The sequence below is a fragment of the Neofelis nebulosa genome, chromosome 15, assembly GCF_028018385.1.
Source record: "Neofelis nebulosa isolate mNeoNeb1 chromosome 15, mNeoNeb1.pri, whole genome shotgun sequence".
In the NCBI taxonomy this organism is placed as follows: domain Eukaryota; kingdom Metazoa; phylum Chordata; class Mammalia; order Carnivora; family Felidae; genus Neofelis; species Neofelis nebulosa.
In genome coordinates, this window is record NC_080796.1 from 54,517,081 (window position 1) to 54,544,298 (window position 27,218).

General features: G+C 34.6%; 1 protein-coding gene across 4 annotated transcripts in view; it reads left to right on the top strand.

Annotated features, from left to right (window-relative positions):
* UCHL5 (ubiquitin C-terminal hydrolase L5) overlaps positions 1 to 26,966 on the top strand; it is a 42,298-nt gene extending 15,332 nt beyond the window's left edge. For 2 of the 4 annotated variants that reach the window (XM_058701443.1, XM_058701445.1), the window contains exons 4-11: positions 8,799 to 8,924; positions 9,016 to 9,077; positions 9,153 to 9,283; positions 10,092 to 10,155; positions 14,966 to 15,068; positions 16,203 to 16,316; positions 19,077 to 19,175; positions 24,620 to 26,966. In XM_058701443.1, the coding sequence (XP_058557426.1) occupies positions 8,799 to 8,924; positions 9,016 to 9,077; positions 9,153 to 9,283; positions 10,092 to 10,155; positions 14,966 to 15,068; positions 16,203 to 16,316; positions 19,077 to 19,175; positions 24,620 to 24,664 (744 nt within the window). In that variant the 3' untranslated portion in view covers positions 24,665 to 26,966. The remainder of the gene's footprint in view (positions 1 to 8,798; positions 8,925 to 9,015; positions 9,078 to 9,152; positions 9,284 to 10,091; positions 10,156 to 14,965; positions 15,069 to 16,202; positions 16,317 to 19,076; positions 19,176 to 24,619) is intronic. The other 2 variants (XM_058701444.1, XM_058701447.1) reach the window with 1 other exon arrangement.
* The last annotated feature ends 252 nt before the right edge of the window (positions 26,967 to 27,218 follow it).

The following is a 27,218-nucleotide window of genomic DNA, read 5'->3' on the forward strand; positions in this document are numbered from 1 at the left end:
AGGGGGTCCCCAAGACCACCCTCAGTTTCTGTAATTTGCTAGAAAAACTCATAGACCTTATTGAAAACTGTTATGGTTTATGACAGTGAAAAATACAGATTAAATTTAGCCACGGGAAGAGATACATGGCGCAGAGTCTGGGAAAGTCCCTTGCTAAGAGCTTCCAGTTGTCTTCTCCCAGTAGTTACAGATGGCACTAACTTTCCTGGCAACGATATGTGACAATATGTGCAGAGTATTGTCATCCAGGGAATCTCAACCAATTCTTGGTATCCAGAGTTTTTATTTGGCCTTAGTCACGCAGACCCGGTTGACCACCCCCGTGGCTGACCTCAGTCTCCCGGCACCCTGGAGGCTGAGCTGATATTGTTGACCCCAGATTCCACCCTAAGTCACAGTGTTAGACTGCCTTTGTGGACCAAATCCCTCAGGTAAACAAAGATGTTCTTATGGGGCCTGGCTTCTCAAGAGCTAAGTATACCTCCCAGGAGCCACGGGCAAAGGCAAGGCCTCTCTTTGGGCAAGATTAAATTTTTTATTATATATAACAATGGGACTTGACCTTTTCAAGGAGATCTGAGAAAGCTCTGTGTAAGTGACAATGCAGCTGAAGTCTAAAGTTCAAGTAGGTATTAACGGGGGGAAAGAGGTTGAGGATCATCCCAGATTAATAACAGCTTTATAGCAAAAGGAAGTAATACTAGTAAAATGTACTAGAAGAAGGTCAGTATAACTGGAGTATAGATAGCAAGAAGGGGGATGGCATATGATATGGAGCTGAGCAGGGCATATGTTAATCAGAATTGGGTATAGTTAGGTGTAGAGATACAATGACTTATAAGAAATAGACGTTTTTCACTTCCAAGAACTGTCAAGATTACAGGCTCTTTTGTTGTTGTTGTTCCTTTGTGTGTGGATTCTATTCCAAAGATTACTTTGTGGCTCAAGATGATTATTGGAGCCTTCGCCATTCTACCTCAATTCTACATTCCAGACAGCAAGAAGGGGACAGCACATTTCTCCTTTAATGAACATTTTCTAGAATTTGTCTATGTCACATGCTTACTTCTCTGGCCAGAACTTAGCCACATTGCTGTTCTTAGCAGCAAAAGAGAGTGGGAAAGTTGTCTTCATTCTAGGTGGCCATGAACCCCGATAAAAATTGGGTTACTTTGTGAATATGGAAGAAGGAGAAGGTGGTTATTAGAGAATAACTATCAGCCTTCTGCCACATATGTTGACAAAATTCAGATCATGTAGGGTATTTAAAGCCATGATTGAGACTTCTGTCTGTATCCTAAGAGTAAAAGAAGGTTATTAAAGTGTTTAAAGAAGGGTGACACAGTCGGATTATTATTTAGAAGAGATCCCTGTAGCCATAGTGTGGAGAATGCATTTGAGGAGAAGGTGGTAGCATAGAATATAAGACTAGTAATCAGGAGGCTTTTGCAGAAGTATATGCAAGAGTAGATAACAGACTGGTGGTAGAGATGGATGTGAACAGATCTGAATAATACTTAGTGGATAAAGTAGCACCCTTAATGGGTAATGGGTTGGATGTGGAGATGAAGGCAGCAGACATAGTAGGTACGTGGAAGGGGATTATGACATTCCTTGTACTCATGACTCCTGTCTTTTGTTTGGTTATTGTAAGTAATATAGTAAGCACTGAAGAACTCACTACCCAAACAAACTTCATCTAGTTATTTCCTTCTCTCTCACTGATTGTTCAGCAAAACTCTCATCCTCCCTCCCTTCATCCATCGTAATCCTCATGTTGAATTTGGTATATTATTTCTTTGCTTTCCCTTTTATGTATTGTAATACTAAAAAGGGTCTGTGTATATAAAATTTTTAATAGATAAAAAGTATCATACTTCTCAACTGAGAAAAGCAGTGCTGAAATAAAAACATTTATTTGGGGTCTCAATTGCAATTCAGGGAGCGTAGATTTGGGTAGCAACCCAAATCGTGTTCCCCTAAGGAATGAAAGCGAAGGGTTTTAAAAAACAAAACTAATGCTTGTTGTGTTGTTTGGAAAGAATTTTGATTGGTGTTGGCTCACAGAAAACTAATCTTGGCTGAATATAATTGGTTGCTAAGACTGTCACTAAGCAAATTTTAACTGTAGCAAGTTGCAGGTGTTTGGGCAGAGTCCTTGGAATTTATGCCTTTTGGCCCAGTTCAAAATTCCTGGTTTTATCCCGTGAGGATACCTAAGGCCCATTTCCTTAATGGCCTCCTGGCTCCATTTTATAACCCTTTGACATAAGTGATTGATTTCATTTCATTTCTCACATCTTCTGTGTAATTTTGGGGGACTTACTCTTTTGACTTAATGTTCTATCATTAAGTTTCTCCTTTAAGTTGTTAATCATAGTAGTAGTTCCTTAATTTTGCATACTGTTTGATATCAATTACATGAAAATGCTGGGTTTATTTGCTTTCTCTTCCTAGATGGGCATTTGAGTTTTACATTTGAGTTATTGTCAATTGCATGGCTATAAACATTTTTGTACATGTCTCCTGTTGTAAATGTGCAAATTTCTCTTGTATATAGAAGTAGAGTTGACTACATAAATACATCAAAGCTGCAATTATACTTCCACTAGCAATCTCTGAATTACTATGTAGCCACATACTCCAATGTGTGGTGTTGTCAGGCCTTTTTAATTTTTGCCAGCCATGTTGTTCTAAAATGGTACTTCATTGTGGTCTTGGTTTACATCTCCCTGGTCACTTAATCATGTTGAAAGCGTTTTCATATCCTTAGTGGCCTGAACTGTTTCTTTTGTGAAATTTATGTTGAAGTTATTTTTATTTTTTATGGGGTTAGTTGTGCTTTTCTTTTTGATTTGTATGAGTTGTTTATGTATTCTTGATGTTACTTCTTTAAGTTAGCGTCTTATTGTTTTATTTTTTCTGGGCGTCTTTTGGTGAATAGAATTTTATATTTTATTTTATTTTTTAAAGTTTTTTTTTTTCAACGTTTTTTATTTATTTTTGGGACAGATAGAGACAGAGCATGAACGGGGGAGGGGCAGAGAGAGAGGGAGACACAGAATCGGAAACAGGCTCCAGGCTCCGAGCCATCGGCCCAGAGCCTGACGCGGGGCTCGAACTCACGGACCGCGAGATCGTGACCTGGCTGAAGTCGGACGCTTACCCGCGCCACCCAGGCGCCCCTAGCATTTTATATTTTAGAGCCAGTGCTTTTTGTACCTTGTTTAAGAAATTGTTATCTATCTGAGGTTGTAGAAGATATTGACCTGTGTATTTAAATTTTAATTTTTGACATCTATGTCCATAATTCATCAGGAGTTGGGTTTTGGTGTATCATGTGAAGTAGGAGTTCAATTTTATATTTTTCCATATGGATCATCATTTTTTTTCTATCCTCAATTTATGAAACATCTGTTGTCTCCCCTATTTGTCTGACATGCCACATCTGTTGTGTATTAGTTCCATACGAATGTGTGTGTTTTCTGGACTGTACTCTGTTCCATTGATCACTTTGTCTGTCTCTGCCAATATCACGGTCTAAATTTTTTTCACTTCTTCATAAGGTCTGGTATCTAATAGGTCATGTCTCCTCTCCTTGCTCTTTTTCAGAAATATCCTTCTATTCTTGGCTCTATGCTCTTCATATAAATTTCAGAGGCATCTTATCAAGTTGTATGAAACATTCTGTTGAAATTTTGACTGGAATAGCATTGAATATAACAATTTGGGGAGAATGTATATCTTCATATTAAGTCATGAACATAGTATGTTATCTATTTAGATCTTTATTATCTTTAACATGTTACATTATTTTCTCTGTAGAGGTCTTTTACATCTAATTCATTTGTTAGATTTATCTTAATTCATTGATATTTCTGTTACAATTATAAATTGTCTTCTCTTCAGTTACATTTTCTAGGTGTTCAGTGTTGGTGAAATGAAAAGGCAATTCACTTTTATGTTTTAATACTATATTTAGCTATCTTGCTAAACTCTCCTATTATCTCTAATAATTTGTTGGTTTTTTTTTTTTTGAGTGGGTTCTATCTTAAATTATTATATCAAATAATAACAGTTTTGTTTTTCCCTTTCAAATCCTTATGCCTCTAATTTATTTTTCTTTTCTGATTGCATGGCTAAGACCTTCAGTAAAATCATCATGATTTTAAAGGGAATACATTCACCATTTTCTTGTGCTGGATGATGTTTACTCTAGTTTTTATTTTTATTTTTTAAATGTTCTTTTTCAGGTAAGGATGTTCTGTTATTAATTTAGTAAGTTGTCTTTATTAAATTTTTTCAAATGCTTTTTCTGTACTTATTGAAATAATCATGTTTATTTTCTTTCTGTAGGTTAAATGCAGTCAGTTATGTTAATGACTTTTTAAAATATTAAATCATCCTTCCATATCTGGGGTAAACCCAGTTGGTCATGATGTATTCTCTTGTTATGCACTGTCAGATTTAATTCAGTAGTATTTGTTTAGCATTTTTGCATTTGTTATTTTCTTTTTTCATAAAGGCTTTGATTAATTTTAGTATTAGGGATTTGCTGGCTTCATGACACGAGTTGGAATTACCTCTTTTTTTATTTTTCAAAGAATTTGTATAAAATTTAGATGGGCGTTTCTTTATATTTTGATAGAATTGGCCTGTACAGCCATCTGGGCCTGCTATTTTCTTTGTGAGTATATGTTTTAACTACTGGTTCAATTTAATAGTTAAAAGGCTATTCAGGCTACTTATTTCTTCTTGATTTAGTTCTGGTAAGATTTTTTTTTTTCTTTTGAAATTTCTCCATTTTAACTTAATTTTATGAAAGTGTTTCATATGGTTGTTCTTAGTATTCCCCTGTTCTTTTTAATCTTATTTTTAGTTATTTTCCTGACTCCCAGAATTCTGACTAGCATATTTGTGTAATAGAGGTTTTATGTACTCTATTAATCTATCACCTTTTATTTCCTATCTGTAGTAGGGTGGAAGTCCAGCTGATCTTGTTTCTGTTTTCAGCCATCTTGAGTCCTTGCTGTAAATCGTCAAGCTGAATCTTTCATAATAAAAAATCTATTTTGATTTATGTTATTTCAGCATGAAAAATCTCTTATTCCTAGGGCAAACTACTAATTGCACAAGGTCAGTGATTTTCTAGGTAGCAAATATCCTCCTGTGGCGACTACAGCCATACTAATATGAACCAGCGTGCTCCTCTCTTGAAGGCACCATGTCACTTTGTTTCTTTGCTCACACCCTTCTTGCTTCCCTGAATGAATTTCCTTCTCTGTTCCCTAGGTCCTGTCAAGCTTTCAAAGCTCTATTAAAATTTTACATTCATAGAGAAACCTCTGATACTTCAGTTAAAGATTATTTCTTCCTTCATCATTTTGGTTTTCTACTCATCTCTTTTTCATGTATGGGTTTTTTTTTTTTTTTTCCCTAAATTCTCCACAGGCAGGACATTTATTGTATCCTTTCTTTGTTTTGTCTTTTTTCTAGAGTCGTCTTCTCTTTAGGAAGTCACGGTTTTATTCTCAACCTTATTTTTCCTTGACTATAAATAAATATTGAAAATGTATTAATTTATTTTATAGCTATACGTCAGTGAAGCTTGATGGTAATTTATAATGCGCTATTTCAAGAGCATTTCTCTGAGCATCCACTATATGTTTTTGTAGCAACTCTGAAAAGAAGTTATTCTCTGGTCCAGGGGCTGCAGGTCACATGGCTGCAATGTCAGGGTGGCAGCGTGCATGTGTGACTCGGGTCATGTGTAACAAAAGGGCATGGAAGAGCCTGGACAAACTAAAGAATATATGTTCTCTCAAATGAATTCAAACCAAATTCTTCAGGTTCCAGGGGAGCCCTGCTTGTGACCTCTAACTCTAGCCTCCTTTTACTGTCAAATTCTACTACTCTGTTTGAAAACGTGTTACAAGCCAGAGCATATATTAGAATACCCAGGATAAAGATTTAAAAATTAAAGATTTAAGAAGTTGGGGACTAAATAATTTATGCTGCAATGAATTTTTTGTGACATGAACTAAAGTTAAAGTTCTCCCAAATAGATGTATATAAGGTAATTTTTATGGGAGTTTCATGAGGCAGAAAACCTCTCTAAACTGTCTTGTTCACTGTGCATGCCACACTTACCACAATGTCTGGGATACTATAGATATTTAGTAAATATTTGAGTGACTGGTATCTTTTTTAAGTTTTTTTTTTTTCTTTCCAAAATTTTGGCAATTCTGTACTATATGTAATATAACCACTTGGTGGCGCTAACCTCATTTTTAAACCCTGAAAGGTATTTTTATACTTCTCCACACCACGATTACTATTTTTCATATACGCACGGAATGAGTTGTAATAAATCGTGGACAGTGTGAATCATTATTAACATCGAAGGAGAAATATCATTAACCACTGGGTTTTTTTACCTTTAAAAAAAAAACCTTGAGATTTGATTGATTATACAAAAAACCACACATTTAATGTATATAATTTGGTGAGTTTGGAAGGAGTTTTGTTTCTGATTCTTTAGAAAATGTTTCTAAAGTGATGGATTACAGATTTCAAGTCCTTCGGTCATAGTAGTAGTTGAGCCTGTCTGTCAGAGCCTCAGCATCTAGCACTGGGTACGTAGTATATCTTTAATGTGTGAATTTGAAAGAATGTGTGAATGAGTATAAATTTTAACTTCTTCTGACTTCACTTCTACCAACCCACTCCCAGATAATTTCACCCCACATAATTTTGGTCCAAGATAAGGGGGCACTGAGTCTTAACAAAGTTTTTAGTTAACCACCTTTATGAAATTTCTTTTAATCATTAAAATTTTTTATCCAAATTTATGAAAGAACTGTGATTCAGAATAAAATACATATTGAAATAAATCAGCAATATTAATTGGATTTTAGATTTCCTGTTACTTTTTTTCTTATTTGTCAATTATGGGATAGTTTTGAGTACAAGATATTATTAGAGAGGAATAACAGAAGCATGGTTGTATCATTATATTTGTTTGAGAATTGGATGTAAGAGAATGTTCCCTAGTGGAGAAAGCAGTCTTACTAAGGAGTTTTTCAAACATACAGGAGGAAAAAATTGAAGAATTGGTGGATTTCACAAGACCTCAAAAGCCTCTGGCAACATGAAAAGTAGAAGAGTATAAGAATTTAAAAGAGAAGATAATTGAAAGTTTTTCTTCTGAAATCAAGCAGGATGTAAATAGTTTATTAAATTGTAAAATCATAAGTGAATTAGCCTTTTGGAAAGACACTAATTCCAAAATAGCGTTTAATCATAGGGGCACCTGGGTGGCTCAGTCAGTTAAGCGTCCAACTATTGATTTTGGCTTAGGTCATGATCTCACTGTCATGAGATTGAGCCCCAAATCAGGCTCCGCAAAGAGTGTGGGGCTTACTTGGATTCTCTCTCTCTCCCTCTCTGCCTCCCCATCCCATTTGTGCTTGCTTGAGCATGCACGCACTCTGTCTCAAAATAAACATTAAAAAAAAGAAATAGTATTTAATGATAACATAGTAATAAGGTATAGAAATAGGACTAAGTTGTATTTTTAAAAATAATTTACCAAATTTAGTTCAACTTTATAGTTAATGTTGCTGTGGTATTCACAGTAATCGTCTAAGGTTCTTTCCAGCTCTACAATCTCAACACTGTAGGAGCTATAGGGAATATGGAAGAAGCCCTTGTCCATAGTGGGTTATAATCTGGTTAGAGAGACCACATATATGTACAGAGCCAGCCTAACATGGTGGCTAAGTGTACAAATTCTAGAACCAGACTCTGCCTCTTGCTTAGCTCTGTACCCTTTGAGCAAGTTACTTAATTTCTTTGTACCTTAGCTTCCACAAATGTAAAATGAGAATATTACTCCTTCTTCATAGGTTGTTGAGAGAATTAAAAGAATTAATACGTATGAAGTGCCTAAAAAGTACCTGGCACATAGTAAGGAGCTATCTGAATGTTTTTTCACTCTGATTAGAATGTAAGGCCCACTCATTTTTTTAAATAGTTAACAGCTAAATGACAGCACTGTAAAGACTATATATGACTGAGATGAAAAAATGTGTGGACAATGTATATCCTTTTTAGGAAATCAAAGAAGGGTAGAAATAGCAGTTGTTGGATAATTTGTCTAAAAGCCACATAGGTAAGTTGGAGCTTGTGCTGGGTACTGAAATATGGGTTAAATTTGGATAGGTAGAAATGAATGTAGGAAGACAAGTTCTGTTGGTTTCATCAGCTGTGTTTAGATCAGGAAAGATTGGCCTTGCTACCCTAACTGGATTGGTTTCTTGATGTTCTGAGTTTATTTGGTTTCCTAGAATTCTCAACTGCAGAATGGCAGTAAATTCCTAAAAAATATATTAGAATGGAATTAAACATGTTTATTTAAATTTTTTTTTAAAAAAATGTTTATTTATTTTTGAAAGAGAGAAAGAGAGAGAGAGAACAAGCACAGGCAGGGGAGGGGCAGAGAGAGAGGGAGACACAGAATCCGAAGCAGGCTCCAGGCTCTTGAGCTGTCAGCACAAGCCTGACGTGGGGCTGTAACTCAAAAACTGTGAGATCACGATCTGAGCCAAAGTTGGATGCTCAACTGACTGAGCCACCCAGGTGCCCGAATTAGACATATTTATTATGCTTATGTTAAGACTGTATGAAATAAATTTTGAAAACTATTAGCTTTATTCATATTTTGGAGGGCATTGTCATCATTTAAAAGCTGCTTTTTAAACCATAAATTTATAATATTTTGCTTTTATATTTTATAGGTTATTAACAATGCTTGTGCTACCCAAGCTATAGTCAGTGTGTTACTGAACTGTACCCATCAAGATGTCCATTTAGGAGAGACATTGTCAGAGTTTAAAGAATTTTCACAAAGTTTTGATGCAGCTGTGAGTATAATCATATTATTCCTAAAATGCTCCATTTTTGATAGTTTGTGATAATTCTTTTTTTAATAGGCTACTTTAAAAATTATTTTAGATGAAAGGTTTGGCACTGAGCAATTCAGATGTGATTCGACAAGTACACAACAGTTTTGCCAGGTAAAGAGACTTTTTGTTAAATAAACACTTTCTTTCATGCTTGTCTGTGTCTCACTATTTTTTTCTTCACTGTAGACAGCAAATGTTTGAATTTGATGCAAAGACGTCCGCAAAAGAAGAAGATGCTTTTCATTTTGTCAGTTATGTTCCTGTAAACGGAAGATTGTATGAATTAGATGGATTAAGAGAAGGACCGATTGATTTAGGTACTCTGGTTCCTGTTCCTGGTATTTCACTTTTGACAAGGAAAAAAGATTGGGTATTTTCCTTCATTTTAGCCACAGTACTGCTTAGATTTTGAAGGGGAAGGTAACTGTGAGGTAGTATAATGTCATCAGTCTTAAGTTTTTCATTACTTTATGAAGTTAAATAACACAGGAAGGACATGTTGCTCATCTCTACATTTTCTCTGTTGGCTTCTATCTGGTCACTCATTCTGTGTTCCTTAGAGCCTATCAAATATAAAGGAAGTAAAAGATCAAACAGAACAGTCAGTTTTGCTATAAAACTGGCAGCTATGCTAAAACTTAAGATGCAAAAGAGGATTAAAACAACTGGATAAAATTGGTTTTGCATTATGTGTGAATTTCAGTTTTTAATTTATAGTTGTTATGGTTGGGAGTCAGGATTATTTTGCTACTAGTACGATGATGATTTTTCTTTGCTGTCAGTTTTATCACTAAAATGGAGGTAGTTATTCTTATTTCACGAAGTTGTGAATTTTAATAGGATAACTTCCTGATTCGTGACCTTTTTGAACACTTGTTCAGCACTTACTAAGTGACACAATAATGTGGTAATGCAAATTATATTAATGCTTTTTACCCTTACAATTACTAACAAAATAAGAATTGAAGCTTAACATAGTTAAGCTTATAAGGATAGTTAATCCTAAAAGGATTTTTACCATCCTGAATTTGCCAAAATTTTTATAAAAAGATCTTTTAGACTAACTTTTGAAATAATTTTAATACTGATTTTATTTGATTTAATTGCTTTCAAATTTCTTTCTAGGTGCATGCAATCAAGATGACTGGATCAGCGCAGTGAGGCCAGTCATAGAAAAAAGGATACAAAAGTAAATGCTCAGTTAATCTTACTAGCATAGTATTCTGGAATTTAAACTTATTTTTTCAACTTTTATTATTATTTTAGCACTGCTTGTTGAACATCTACTTTGGATTGGATTAATGTGTTCAAGAAGAAATCTCTAAATTCTACATAGTAATATGTCATCCTTATAAAAGTTAGGCATCCAGATCTCCATTTAGATATTTTGTATAGTTTTGTAGAGTTTTGTTTTCAGGCATCTATTTTTTTTATTAAATTAAAACTTTTATTTTGAGATAATTATATATTCATATTCAGTTGTAACTATAATACAGAGAGATCCCATGCACGTGCACCTTGATCCGCAGTGGTAACATCTGGCAAAACTAGTCCAGTGTCAACAGCCAGAATATTGACATTGATATAGTTGAGGTATAGAATGATTTAATTACCACAAGGATTTCCTCTCTTAGAGCCACCGATGCTTCCCCCTGCTGCCACTCCTCCTGCCTCCTTAATCCCTAGTTTTATAATTTTTTGTCCGTTAAAGAATGTTGTATAATTGGAATCATACGATATATAAACTTTTTGGACTGGCTTCTTTCACTCAGCACAATTTTCTGGAGATTTATCCAGGTTGTTAAAAGTAGTTCAGTCTTTTCTCTTGATGGGTAATGGCTATGGTATGGATATACCTTTTTTTTTTTTTTTTGTCCATTTACCCATTGAAGGACATGTGGATTGCTTTCAGTTTTTGGCTATTATGAATAAAGCTGCAGTAAACCTTTGTACAGATTTTTGTGTGAACAGAAGTTCATTTCTGTGGGATAAATGCCCAAGAGTGCCATTGCTGAGTTGTAAATGCATGTTTAATGTTTTTTTTTTTTTTAACGTTTATTTATTTTTGAGACAGAGAGACAGAACATGAACAGGGGAGGGGCAGAGAGAGAGGGAGACACAGAATCTGAAACAGGCTCCAGGCTCTGACCTGTCAGCACAGAGCCCGACGCGGGGCTCGAACTTACCGACCGTGAGATTATGACCTGAGCCGAAGTCGGACGCCCGACCGACCAAGCCACCCAGGCACCCCGCATGTTTAATTTTTTAAGAAACTGCCAAACTCTTTCCCAGAGTGGCTGTACCATTTTACATTCCCACCAGCAATGTATGAGCGATCCAGTTTCTCCGCATCCTTACTAGCATTTGGTTTTGTCAAAACTTTTTATTTTAGCCATTCTAGTAGGTGGATAGTGATGTCTCATTGTGGCTTTGATCTGCATTTCTCTAATGACTAATGATGTTGAAAATCTTTCCATGACTTTTGCCTATTTTGTAATTGGATTGTGTGTGTGTGTGTGTTTTTGTTTTTTTTTTTTGACTGTTGAGCCTTGAGGCTGGTACTAGTACTAGTCCTTCATCAGACACATTGCCTGCAAATATTCTCTCCTAGTATGTAACCTGTCCCCTAATTCTCCCACACAGTCTGTCACAGAGCAAAAGCTCTTAATCTCAGTGAAGTCTAATTTATGAATCTTTTCTACTATGAATTGTATTTTTGTTGTCAAGTCTAAGAATTCTTTGTCTAGCCATAGATCCTAAAGATTTTCTCTTGGTCTTTTTTTCTAAAAAGTTTATATTTTAACAGTTTACATTTAAGCCTGTGATCTACTTTGAGTTAATTTTTGTATATGTTGTAAAGTAAGTCTAAGTTCATTTTGTTGCCTATGCATGTCCAGTTGCTCTAGCACCATTTGTTGAAAAGGCTGTCCTTCCTGTAGAAATTTGGGTAGAATTGTAAAAAACCAGTTTGAGTATATTTGTGTTGGGTATTTCTGGGTTCACTACTCTGTTCTGTTGACCTATTTGTCTGCTCTTTGCCAGTACTACACAGTCTTTTTTCACCTTTATTTTTAATTTTTTTGAATGTTTATTTTGAGAGAGGCAGAGGGAGTGCAAGCATGAGTGGGGGAGGGGCAGAGTGGGGGGGTAGAGAGAGAATCCAGGCAGGCTCTGTGCAGAGCCTGTCTGACAGCACAGAGCCCAGCATGGGGCTTGATCCCACGAACTGTGAGATCATGACCCGAGCCAGAATTAAGAGTTGGATGCTTAACTGACTGAGCCACCTACATGCCCCTGTACTACACAGTGTTGATTACTCTAGCTATATTATAAGTCTCAAAATCAGATAAACTGACACCTACAATTTTATTCTTTTTCTTCAAAATTGTTTCAGCTTTTATAGTTCCTCTGTCTTCTCATATAAATTTTAGTATAATCTTGTTCATATCTATAAAAATTCTTGCTGGGATTTGGTTAGGAATTGTGTCAAACATTTATATCCATTTGGGGAGAATTGGCATCTTTTCTATGATGAGTCTTCCAGTTTATGAACATGGTATGTCTCTCTATTAACTTTGATCTTCTCTAATTCATTTCATCAGCATTTTGTAGTTTTCAGCATACAAATCCTGTACATGTTTTGTCAGATTTACAGCCAAGCATTTCTTAGTCTTTTGAGTGATTACAAATAATAGGATTTCTTTGATCATTGTTAATATGTAGAAACACAGTTGATTATTTTCTTTCTTTTTCTTGTATCCTTTGACCTTGCTGATCTTACCCACCAGCTTTAGAAGGTTTTTTTATGAGTTCCTTGGCATTTTCTACACAGATAATCATGCCATATGCAAATAAGGGCAGTTATGGATTTGTCTACTTTAAAAAAATTTTTTTTAAATGTTTATTTATTTTGAGAGAAAGAGAGAATGAGAGTGTGCACATATACACAAGCTGGGGAGGGACAGAGAGAGAGAGAGGAAATTCGAAGCTCAGTGCAGAGACTGACATGGGGCTTGATCTCACAGCTGTGAGATCATGACCTGAGCCAAAATCAAGAGTCAGATCTTAACTGACTGAGCCATCCAGGTGCCCCAAGGATTTTATCAGCTTTATCAGTTTTATCAGCTTTCCTTTACATATTTTGCAGGTCTGTTGTTTGGAGTTATAAACATTTGTTGCCATTTCTTCTTGGTGGATTGATCTTTTTATCATTACATAATGTCCCTTTTTAGTAATTTTCTTTGTTTTGAAATTTACTTTATCTCATAGTAATATAGCCAGTCTTGCTTTTTTATTTTTGATTAGTGTTTTCAGTCAAGTTGAGATTTTCATCATTTTTAATATGACAAATGATTACAGATTGAAACCTGGACATTTGGGGTTTTATATAATAAGTGTCTGGACTCTGTATAATAAAACTTCTTGTTAAGCTGGTTTATATGGGCACTGCTCTGGCAGGGTATATCAGGGATGCTACCTCATTACTGCAGGTGGGAGTAGAAATTCAGGTTCCTCACTGTCCCTCCATTGATACCTAAGGTGGGAGGGTTTCCTTGTTATGCTAGGCAGGGATGGGAGTTCTGGACCCTAAAAGAGTATCTGCTGATACCACCCTGGCTGGGTTTGCCTTGTTACTGCTTGCTATGTGGCTTCACTGTCGCTAAAGTGGGGGAGGCTTCTTCACCACGGTATGGTAGTGACTTCCCACTTGGCTTCCAATTTGGTCTCCTCTGGACACTGCACATAGGTGTCATTACACCCACAGGGATGAAAGTCCCATCTCCCTGCTCAGCCTTTGCTGTAGATAGGGTTGGGGCCACAGTTTTTCCACTGTGTTTAGCTCTGGTAGAGTGGTTATTGTCTAAAGGTTTTCTGTCTCATGAATTGCCCCTTTCCGATTTGGATAAGAAAGAACAGACTTTTTTTGGTACTTCTTTTTGGTCTGTGCCTGTTGGCATTTCTTGGTTGCTGGCTTCTTCTCCAAGTCTAGGATACACGAAGGCAAATGAGATAACTCAAGGAGTGTACCACTGTGTCATTTTTGGGTCCTGGTTCCCTAGCTTGCCTGCCTTCTCTCTACCTTTCAGAATTTTCATTTTTCCTTGCCTTTAAAAAAAAAAAAAAATATATATATATATATATATGTATATATACATATATATGTGTATATATGTATACATATATACATGTATATATTATGTCTAGTATTTTAGTTTGTTATTTTCTTAGTGGGAGGAATAGGGAAATGGAGGTTCCATAGCAGTTTTATAAACAACATTTGTACGTAGTTCAAAGCACTATAGGTTATATTGGGCTATGTGCTTTCCAGTGGATAGAATTTTGTATGAGAAAATGTTAGAGGTGAATAATGCAAAGACAGGCTTACATTTTCTATATACATCTTGAATAAGCACCATTCATGTAATATTGGCAGTAATTTTTCTACTGTCAATCCCTATCATCAACAAGCTTATATCATTGTGATACTCTGGTATCAGAGTAGCGAAAATAGCATTCGGAAGTTTTACAACAGGATATAATCACATTAATAAAATACATAAATATTTCACAACTTATTTATAATGAAATATAAAGTATAAAGTGAAATTTAAAAATATAGTAATTAAAAATAGCAACTATATAATGACTTAGAAAAAAGTGTAAGTTAGGAATGTGGTTAATTACCATAAAAATGCCAGTATAATTAATCTAACAAATGTGAGGTCTTAGTTTAGTTATTTTTTTCTGAGGTCAGAACATTTAAAAGTTTGTGATTAAATTTAGCTAGGTGTTTTTTGTTGTTGGTTTTTTTGTTTTTTTTTTTTACTGCAGTTGTACCCTTTCATATATGAAAGCCTTTTTTAAATGTCTATTTTCATTGTTAGCCATTGATAGATTTGTGTTTATCCTAGAGAGCCATAGGGTAATCACAATAGATTATTTTAATTGTAATAGTGTTACAATTCTTTATTACATTATAAACTTTAACTTTTTTGTAGGTACAGTGAAGGTGAAATTCGATTTAACTTAATGGCCATTGTGTCTGACAGAAAAATGATATATGAACAGAAGATAGCAGAGTTACAAAGACAACTTGCTGAGGTTTGTGGCCATGTTTTAATTTTTTTTTTTTTTTTTTGTTAAGCATTTATTTATTTTTGAGGGAGAGACAGAGCATGAGTGGGGGAGGGGCAGAGAGAGGGGGAGACAGAATCTGAAGCAGACTCCAGGCTCTGAGCTGTCAGCACAGAGGCTGATGCGGGGCTTGAACCCACGAACCATGAGATCATGACCTAAGCCGAAGTTGGAGGCTTAACCAACTGAGCCACCCAGGCACCCCTTTTGGCCATGTTTTTAAGTGCAAAGTTCTAGTTTAGTTATTTTAGGGAAAGTATTCTTTATCTTTCTTTCTTGCTCTACTTCCTTTGTTCTCTCTCTCTCTCTCTCTCTCTCTCTCTCTCTCTCTCTCTCTCTTTCCCTCCCTCCCTACCTCCTTCTCTTTCCTCATTCCTTCCTTCCTGATTTAATCAAGTGTCCTGAGTGGTGATTAAGAGAATACACTATGGAGTCAGGTTGCCTAGATTCAGCTCCTGGCTTTGTCACTTAATGGATGCATGAATTGGAATATTTCTTTGTGCTTCAGTTTCTTAAGGTCAAATGAAAATAGTATTTACCTTATAAGGCTGTTGTGAGGATTAAATGAGATGATATATGTAAGCCACTTAAAACAAATATTAAATGGATATAAGTATTAGCAATTAACTAATTTCATTATATAATTAAGCAAGTTAGAATATATTTCTCAAAGAATTACTTGGGGACATTTAGATACATGTAATCTTTACTAGCCTATATGATTGATTATCTTTCTGTAGTAAATATGATTGGAGAAGATAATTAGTAATAGTACCTTTTTTACATTCTTTGATCCCATATTCTTAAGAACATATTTAAGCATATTTATTTTATAGCTGAACAAAAGATTATAGCAACACAGCATATTGCAGTATAGATTGTTTTTAGTTAAAAATGCATATGTGTTATTGTAGAACATAGAAATATGGATGGTACTACTTAGGGCTTTTGTCCTTTAATATTGCAGTTGGTAGGCTGGAATTCTGTCACCAATATTAAGAGTAAAATTTGGAAATAATTGTACTATGTATATAATTTTAAAATATTTTGGACTCAAGCCTCAATCATTAGGGTATGGTGTTTCTTTTTCTTTACCCTAAGGAGGAACCCATGGATACAGATCAGGGTAATAATATGTTAAGTGCTATTCAGTCAGAGGTTGCCAAAAATCAGATGCTTATTGAAGAAGAAGTACAGAAACTAAAAAGATATAAGGTATGTTTTCCTTTTATTTGTTCCTTTATTGTTTTAATATAGAGTAGTATATTTTAACATGAAAGTATATTGAATACTTGATTGTTTTCCCCCATCAATTACTAGTTTTCAGAATAATGAGTTGATTCCGTGGCACCCCACAAAGGTAACTAGTAAGATTTCTTTCTTTTTAATTTTTTTTTTGAAGTGTTGTTATGAACAGATTTTTTAACTGATTTGATGCTTCAGTTCACTGCAGTTATGGATGATCAGATTATTTCATCTTTGGCCATTAGGATCAACTTCAGGCTGTCTCCTAAGTTCTTTTGATGGGATTCTCGTCATCTCTGATAGTTTCCTTGCTTTCTAGCATGACTAGATGTTTCAGAATCACCTTGTAGATCTCCTGCTTCAGACTTGGATTAGCCATTTTTTCAAGAAGCTCTGTGTCCTATTGTTGGGAAATGGTATTTAGAAACCACTCTTTGGGTACACAGTGATACCAATTGGTCATTATGTCTAGGCCTTTTCAGAGCTAAGAAATACATTTTTGTTTGCTGCTTGTTTTAGTTTGAAGAGAAAATATAATGTGAATTCAGTATTCAAATTTAGAATTAAAGGACTTGGGGTGCCTGGTTTGCCCAGCTGGTAGAGCATGGGACTCTTGATCTCAGGGTCATGAGTTCAAGACCCATGTTGCATGTGGAGCCTACTTAAAAAAAAGGAAAGAATTAAATGGCTTTATACTTGAAATTAACTATTTGCATCTTCTCTCTCTCTCTTTTTTAAATGCTTATTTTGAAAGAGAGAAAGAGAGAGAGAGAGAGAGAGAGAGAGAGAGAGAGAGAGAAAGCATGTGAGTACATACATGAGTAAGGGAGGGGTAGAGAGAGAATCCCAAGCAGGCTCCGTGCTATCAGCGCAGAGCCCTATGTGGGGCTCCATCCCGTGAATCCTGAGATCATGACCTGAGCCGAAATCAAGACTCGGGTGCTCAACTGACTGAGCCACCCAGGCACCTCACATTTCTTCTCTTAAGCTGAAAATCTTGATTCCTAACAATATTAACGTAATTACTTATTAACTTTATGCTGTATATATATAGTATATTCATGTATAAGCAAATAATTATTTGCCTTATGCTATATATATATAACATGTGCATATATTTATAAGTATATATAAGTGTATATATATAAAGGTACAGAAACAGCAATAGTAGTAAGTAGCATTAATAACAACTGAAAAGTTTTTTCTTAGGATATATCCCATTTTGGATATATAATTAAATTACTGTGTTTTTAAAGTTATTTCAGAAAATTTTCTCTTGGTGTGATTCTATCACCAATTTGGTACACAGTTGGGTTCATTTGTTTTATTTTCCTTTTTAGTTTTTTAGGCTGTTAAAATTTTTTTGATTTAATTTTAATTATGGCAAACATTTATGTAATTGAAAGGCAAATATAAAGCAATGTGATCTTTAATAATGTCATTCTCCTTCATTTGCAATCTGATAAGCTTTTTTCAGAGACAGTAAAAAGTGTGAAGGGAGCTCTGAATTTTGCGTGAGTTTGGAAATGGTAGTTATATTATTTCTCATGTGTATCATAGTAGGAAAAGCACTGGTTTTCATTTGAATCTCACTTTGAAGGCAAGGATTGTCTTTTTTAAAATTTTTAATTGATCATCACAGTGTTAGCATAGTGCTTTGCATCATATTTAACAGTCTACAAATAACTGTTAAATAAAATAAATGAACCTGGAACTAGTAAGATTTCTTTAGTTGGAAGTAGGGGCTGGCTCGAGTATTCCAGGCAGGAAAAAGGTGGGCCAAGTTCATAGAGACAGGGAGGTAAGGAATAAAAGCTTGAATGTTTATCTTCCATTTTATGTGGTACACAAAATAACTACCCACCACTTATGCATTCTTATGCAGGGTTATTCCATAATTAACCGAGTTTTAATATTAGCCTAAAGTAAAACACACACTTGGTTTTCAGAATCTCTACCTGCTACACTGTTGGAGAATGCTTTGTTCCAAAAGTTAAAATGATTCTCCTACTGATATAAAATGAGCATATGTTAAGATTTTATTAAATTCATTATTTAATTTGAGGAACCCGTAAGATGTCACAGCTAGTTCAAGTGAGAAGTCAAGAAGCTCAAGTTTATCTGAAGGAATATTGAAATGAATTTACTAAAGATGGAAACTTTTCTCTACGGGAGAAGGGAAATAAATTGCTAGACAGAATATTTAATACCTTAATGGCAGTGAAAAACTCGAATTGGGTAACTTGGGAGAGGTGTCCTAGACAATGCATAGTTTTCCTTTGAAGTACAAGTCTTTCCCTATAGTCCACCCTATTTTGATTAAAAGTAATTCAGAGAAAAATTATTTTTGATCACAGAATAAAGCTGCTTTCATTAGGCTTTCCTGATTATTTGCATAGTTATAGTAGCAAATAGCAAGTTAATTTACCACGTGGGCCTTCTTAAGTTTGCTTTCATAAGTTAAGTTTTCATAAATAATTTTAGACTTTTAAAAGCCTCTGCTATTTGCTAAGCCAAGGGTGGAAACCATAACCCAAGAAACTCCTCATATTTTTTATTGTATTAGTCTTTATTCTCAGTGGGGATATAATCTCATTATTTCTAATATTTTTTCTCATGAGAATGGAAGATTTTTTTCCCATTTCTATTGAGTAGGATGCAAAAATTACAATATTAGGAACTTAGTAGAAATGTAAAGTTAGTGTGTTTTGATATTTGTTTTACTTTCAGATTGAAAATATCAGAAGGAAGCATAATTATCTGCCTTTCATTATGGAATTATTAAAGACTTTAGCAGAACACCAGCAGTTAATACCACTAGTAGAAAAGGTAAGTTACTGGTGAATACTTATTAGATTTAGATTCCCCGAAAACAGTGTTGTGTTTTTTGTTTTTTGGTTTTTTTTTTGGCTTGAGTAGAGGTGAAATTTGTTGAAGCATTTTTATTTTATTTTTTTGGCTTTCTCCTATTGTTTTATATTCTAGCTAAGCATTAATTCAACCTGATATTGTAAAATAAAAATAAGGAATTGCCCTACTGCTTTAGCCTTCCAGAATCCTTAGTGTTATGAACTCAGAATGTACCTAATATATTAGAATAAAATTTAAAACATTTTCCTTTCTTTTAGCTGAAAGCAACATTTAAAAAAATATATATATTTTTTAATGTTTATTTTTGAGAGAGAAAGACAGCGTGTGAGCAGGCGAGGGACAGAGAGAGAGGGAGACACAGAATCTGAAGCAGGCTCCAGGCTCTGAGCTTGTCAGCAGAGCCTGACTCAGGGCTTGAACTCATGAACTGCAAGGTCATGACCTGAGCTGAAGTTGGACGCTTTACTGACTGAGCCACCCAGGTGCCTCTGAAAGCAAATTTTTAATGTTAATAATTGAGATAATAGATTCTTTGTTCTTTAGTTTAAGAAAAATTTGAATTATCGTAGAATTTAAAACTAGAATGGACATTGAAGGGGGACAAAATAACCATAGCCTAGACTAAGAAATAGGTTTTTTGTATTCATTGCTAAGCTAGTATTCTTTCCGTTGAAGAAAAACTAACAAAGGTTTGTGAAAAATTCTGATTTCTAAGATTTTTATCTTCAGAACAAGGCACTTAAATATTTATTGAATAAATGCAATGCAATTAAATTGTTTTTAAGTTTATACTGTAAATCAGTGTTTCTAAAAGTGACCATCACTGGATACTCTTTAAAATACATGTTACCTGGCCCCTCCCCAGATATTCTGATATAGGGGAAGAAATCTTTAATTAGAGTTACCCCAAGTGACTCTAATGCAGCTTGTTTGTGTACCACGTTTTGAGAAACACTTTGAGAAGACAGTACTAGGCAAATAACATTTTGGATCATTAACTTAAGAGCAGAGCACATGGTAGGTATGTGTTTCTTATTAATTTTAAAGTATGAAGCAAAGAGGGGCGCCTTAGTGGCTCAAGTGGGTTGAGCGTCCAACTTTGGCTCAGGTCATGATCTCACGGTTTGTGAGTTCGAGCCACGCATCAGGCTCTGTGCTGACAGCTCAGAGCCTGGAGCCTGTTTCAGATTCTGTGTCTCCTTCTCTCTGCCCCTTCCCCGCTCATGCTGTATCTCTCTCTGTCTCTCAAAAATGAATAAACGTTAAAAAAAAAAAAAAATTGAAGTATGAAGCAAAGATACATTTCAACCCAGCTTTTTTATATCATCATAAATTTTAAATTTTAAATGATACGAAGTGAAAGTTATGGTTTTTGTGTATACCTTATTACCCAGATCCTGAAACGTGTGCTTCTGCTTTTAGCACTAAGTACACAAATTATTGCAGAAAACTGCTAAGTCTTCCCCTTTTTAAAAAAATGTTTATTGGGGTGCCTGGGTGGCTCGGTCGGTGAAGCGTCCGACTTCGGCTCAGATCATGATCTCACGGTCCGTGGGTTCGAGCCCCGCGTCAGGCTCTGTGCTGACCGCTCAGAGCCTGGAGCCTGTTTCGGATTCTGTGTCTCCCTTTCTCTCTGCCCCTCCTCTGTTCATGCTATGTCTCTCTCTGTCTCAAAAATAAATAAACGTTAAAAAATAAAAATAAAAATAAATGTTTATTTATTTATTTTGAGAGAGAGAGAGGGAGAGGGAATCCCAAGCAGGCTCTGCACTGTCAGCACAGAGCCCATTTCGGGGCTCAATCTCAGGAACCATGAGTTCATGATCTGAGCCAAAACCAAGAGTCGGATACTTAATCGACTGAGCCACCACCCAGGGCACCCTCAATCTTCTCTTTTCCATAGGTTTTCTATTCATGTATCCCAGGGTATTAAAGCTATAAAAGTGTAAGATGGGAAACTGATTTTTAGATTTTCAGATTAACAATTAGGATTCTGTGAGTCTCTGAAGTACCTCCATAGTGTGTTCTTTGCATGCAACACTATGAAATATTTCACTATTAAAAATATTAAAATATTAATATGTAGGCTGTTATGTTAAATCATGTTACATCAGATTCTAAATATACATAAATGTTATTAAAGGCCAGACAAATGTTTATTAGGGAAATTTAATATGTATGTATTTTGCTTCAAAACTGATCTGTGAATAAACTTTTTGGTGCAAATTAGGAAAATGACCATTCTTGTTTGATTTTAATGACCGTATATCCCCAGAGTTTTTTGAAAGTGTAGTTGGAACAGCTTTTCAGCTTTTCCATTGGAACTGTGATTTCTGAGTTGACGTTAGTTTGGACACAGGGTGGCAGTATGAGCGTCTGGTGTTGGTGGAACACCAGCTCAGTGTGTTCTTGTGTTTGCATCTGTTTTTTTGAGGGGGTAGTTATTGATCTTCTACCTCTTGCCTCTTTCTTCCAACTGTTTTTTGATTAATAGTATTGCATAAGCAATATTGAGGTTACATTTATTCTTCGTGTATATGCAATATCTGTTATCCCCTAAGGGATTCCCCTAAAGGAATATATCCTTTAAGGAGTATCCCCTAAAGGAATTCAGATGCATTACTTGATAAAAATTTTTGAAATTTTAAAATCATTCATCATTTATCCAGTTGCAGCTTTATTCCTGGACCTCTCTTAAAGTCTAGAGATGTCTTCCCTCTTAAGCAATTCATGATATAGTTGGGGCAAGGAATAAACAACTATAGTATCGTGTTGAATAGAATTGTTCTGATAGGTGCCAGAATAAATTCATGCTGAAGATCAGGGGGGAGCACAGTGGGGCTCCTAAATAGCTATGCCCCTTGAAGTTTCACATCCACAAAATTTTAAATCTGTAGTTAGAATCAAATGCTTATTGTCTACCAATAAGTCCGCTTCCTTAAGCACAAATATATTTTGTTCATCTTATTTTGAAAAAAGGAGTTATTGTATCATATTGAATATCACTTTCTGCTAATGTTACAAATGAAAGAATAAAGATGAGATTTTATAATTATATACAAGGGCTTTAATAGTGATAAATGCTTAATGGTAATACTTCTAAGAAAAATTACATGTAGAATTCAGAAATGGATAAGTTGAAGTTAACTAAGAAATTAGTAAGTTGAAATGCTCCTCCCCTCCCCCCCCAAACCCCCATGCCAAGGGAAAGTAGAATAAAGGAACAAAGCATAAAAGGGGTAGAAGGAACCAAACAGGAAAGATGAGACTACTCTCGGCAGTGATGCTGAATGCCAAACCTGTCCAGGATCAGATCTCAGAGTAACTGAGACAGTTGCTTATATAGCCTGTGATGGCATGAAAGTGTTTGGGTTTGGAAATCTTTTTGTTTTACAGAATAATAAAGAAAAGATCAAGACTTTGTTCCAAGGGCATATGGCTATAATGAATTAGGTTAAGATCTTGGCTTATAAGCACTTTTGTTACATAAGGCTTCTACTCTTATCTGAGGCGTTGAATATACATTACATAAACACTGCTCAGGATGTAACCTAAAAATACATAGTTATAAAACTTACTTAACTTCTTCTTAATTTTATCTGAATTATATATTTTAATAATTATATGGACACGCTCTGCATTATGTCTTTGCTCATTTAATTATGTTATAAAGTTTATGTCATAAACTATAAATTTATTTTTGTTAATCCAACTAAACATTCTATATATTCAGGGGTCAATAAGGAAAAAATATGTATTTTAATTTCAAATTATATCTGAAGTTGAATTGTATTTTCATTATTTGGAAACAGAATTTCTATCGTAAAAATTGTATACATATCAAATTACAAGTTATGCTTGTTAACTAAAAATGTTCATGCAAGCAGTTTTATTTTACATTTTATTTATTTTTGAGAGAGAGAGAGACAGAGCACAAGTGGGGGAGAGGCAGAGAGAGAGGGAGACATAGAATCTGAAGCAGGGTCCAGGCTCTGAGCTGTCAGCACAGAGCCTGATGTGGAGCTTGAACTCAGAAACCGTGAGATCATGACCTGACCTGAAGTCGGACACTTAACTGACAGAGCCACCCAGGCACCCCAGCAGTTTTATTTTATATGATACACATAACATATTTCCTCTTAATATTCTAAGTCATAGCACTCTATTTTATCATAATAAAATACACTATTTGTATAATAATTATACTACCTAATGCATTATAATTTTTTTAAATGCTTATTTATTTTTGAGAGAGAGAGAGAGAGAGAGAGAGAGAGAGAGAGAGAGAGAGAGAAACAGTGTGAGTGGGGGAGGGGTAGAGAGAGAGGGAGACACAGAATTTGAAGCAGGCTCCAGACTCTGAGCTGTCAGTACAGAGCCCCGTTGTGGGGCTCAAACTCATAAACTGTGTGAGATCATGACCTGAACCCAAGTCGGACACTTAACCTATTGAGCCACAAGGGCACCCCTACCTAATGAATTATAAAAAAGATTGTAATTGTCCTAATTACCCTATTTTTTAATCTAAGGACTATAATAGCAAAACTCTATTTGTTCCTTTCTGATTCAAGTGGCATAGTGGAAAGAATATTATATTCTAGTACTCTGAATTATTCTCAAAGTATCATTTGAGGACCAGCAGAATTGGTATCATATGAGAATTTGTTAGAAACTTAGAACCTCAGTTATTTTTTTGAATCAGTTTGTATTATAATAGGGACCCCAGGTTATTGGTATGTACATTGAAAAGCACTGCTGTAGAACAGGTGTCTTTGACCTCTCGAGGTTTTATTTTCTTCTAGCTGTGTGACTTAGGTCAAGTTTGTTATCTGTAAGCTCTGTCTTCTTCATCTGCTGAAAATAAAATAGAATTACTGGGTTCAAGCTATCTAATTGTTATGAGGATAAATGAAATAAAGTGTGAGAGCATTTTTTGGGTTGTATAAATAAAGTTTATCAATACTACAGATACATAATCCTTTAGTGAGATGTTAAACTCATTTGTTCGAATATGCAGAAACTAATGTAAGATTTTTCTTTTACTCAATTTGAATGAGAAGTGGACACATATGTAAATATATTGTTTTGAAATATTTATGAATGAGTATGATTTTATGGAATTAGTAATTATGTATTTTTAGATCATTATAATAATACATTTTAACTTCAGATAGGAAAGAACTACAAACCAAACATGATCCTTTTTTACTGAGGGTAAAGCATAACTATAATTTGTCCGCTGTAGTTTGTTGTAAGTCTCGGGCTATGAAAGATAATGCTCTAGAAATCTTAAAAACGATGCGTTTCAATCTTTTTAACTTAAGGATACCCTCTTACACAAATTTTAATGTGACCTAAAATGGACTTTTAAGATTTTATAGAATACAATCTTTAACTTCTAGGCAAAAGAAAAACAGAATGCAAAGAAAGCGCAGGAAACCAAATGAAGAAGATGCTTTGGGATGTGTCCACATTTCTGCTTCTGCACTTATTTTCATGGAAACCATTAAGTATAAAGAACTTTGAGCAACATCCTAATTGACTCAGTGCACGTTTGGCGTAGTACCAGTCTGTCTTGTCTTTAATGCATGGATTCCTTCCCTACCTGCATCATGTGCATGTGGTGCATATTAAATAAAAGTGATGTTGAGAGTGCTTGCCCAAATCCCATTATTTGACATTGGATCTGAGAACTTCTGTTGGTTCTCTGGATGTATACTATCACAATGAACCTAGAAATTGCACAAATGATATTCTCTACCTGTAATTGTTAAAATTAATCTTAGTTCAGTTACAAGCTTAAAATTTATGAATGTCAGATCTTGATTAAACTGGATCTCTTGTTTTCTCTTCATCATGAAAAGAAAATTGGTATATGTCTTTGATATCTAAACGTTTTGAGGATTTTAAAGCTGAATTTTATCTTGAGAAAGTATGGTTTTAATGCAGACCATTTGAAAAAGACAAAAGTATAGTTTTTAGTGATTTTCATTGCTGCCAGTAGAAAAAGTAATAAACGTCCAAATTATTTTAGCAGACTTTCTTTAAGTGTTTGGGGTTATTTATTTATGTATTATAGAATTATTTTAGGAAGGTGTGAGTATTCTTCAAAACAGAATTTCAGATTAAGAACAAATGATAAATTTTCAAGACTTTCGGTGTTGCTCTCAGTTTGGCAACATTTTTCAAACTGCTAAGCTGTATGTATCTATAAGAAAATCAGAGGTTTGACAATTCAGGCTATCTGCTTTTTAAAAAAATATGATGTCATGGTGGAGGATCCTTCTATGGCAATTTGAATGAAATTGGTGTAGCCAATAGTTTCCAAGAACCATGTATAGTTAGCTGACAATGGATTTTTTAAAATTGCTTTTGGAATTTGCTTTGTTTTTGATTCTATGAAATAATTGTATTCTTGCTCCTAATCTTTTCCAAGTTAAACTTTAAAGGAGATTTTATAAAACTTCTTTTTATAAAGGCAATTATCTACTTTTTTTTTTTTCTAGATACGTTTCTGAAATTGATACATGACTTTTTAACATTTTATTATGGAAAAGTTTAAGCATATGTAGGGGGACTGTGTATTCATCTTCTAGCTTCAAACACATGATTTTTTTAAGGATTGTTTTAAAACTTAACTACATTGTGGTATTATTAAAAAACTAATGTGAGAAAATCTGGTGGGAAATTGAGTAGAAAAGTTAATGAATATTTTTCATACATAATTTCAGTTGAAGGTAATAAAGAAGAATTTGTAGTTTCTCATTTGTTTGTGGGTAAATGTATTTTGCTCTGGATACAATAGTAATTATGGAGTGTTTTCAAAACCATGATACAATTTTAGAAAATGATTTCATAAGGATTATTTTAGGCTCATCTTGAGATCATTCAATTATTTCAACTTAATTTATATATCCTGGTTTTTTTGTATTTGAGATATTTTAAGTAATCTCTACACCCAATGTGGGGCTTGAACATAACCCCAAGATCAAAAGTCGCATGCTCTCCTGACTGAGCCAGCCAGGTGCCCGTATATATCCTGTTTTATAGAGGCCCAAATTTTGTAAAGCAATACAAGGAATATTGTAGTCAGTAGTATCCATTAATCAAGACAGTGTGATTCTAGCATAAGGATTAACAGTTAAATCAGTGGAATACAAGAGAGAGCCTATAAACAAATCCACATTTATATGGTTACTTGATTTTTGACAAAGGTAGCAAAGCAATCTGACGGACAAGGAAAGTCTTTTCAATAGATGAGGCCAAAACAGCTAAACATCCATATGTGGAAAAAAATGAACCAAGACGCCCCTCCCCCATTCTTCACAAAAATGAATTTGAGATGGATCATAGGCCTTCATGTACTAGTTAAAATACAAAGGTTTTTAGGGGGAAACATGGGTGAATATATCTTTGTGACTTGAGGATAGCCATAGGTTTCTTAGGTCACAGAAAACAATAACCATAAAAGATCCAAAATCAGTGTTTATAGGAATTAAAAACTTGTCATTGAAAGATGCTTTTAACAAGAGTGACTAGTATCAAATGATATTTAAAAATAGCTTTATAAAACTGTGTTAATAGGTATAAGGATATTTTCTTACTAATCTAATTCTAATAAAATTCTTTGATAGGAATTTCCATAGCTTAAGAACGATTTATTTTATCTGCTTCTTTGATGACTGTAAATGCTTTGTGATCTGATCCTTCATGGTAATGTCTGCCAGTGAATAAAGAAATATGACTTGCCTTTGTCTGGGTCTTAAGTCATGAAGCTGGTGAGTAGAGAAAATGGACAAATAAAGAGCAATCCAGAAATATATAAATGTTACTTAATGTGGAAAAATTTTTTTTAAAAAGTATTTAAAGTCTTCTTTGTTCATTTCACTTTTGCCCTTTCTTTTCTAAAATCTCATTTAATGCTTCAGTAGGTGGAAGCACTTCCATTCTGTTGTGTGCCTTTTAAAATAGCTAGCCAACTGTAAGCAATATACTTTTGCT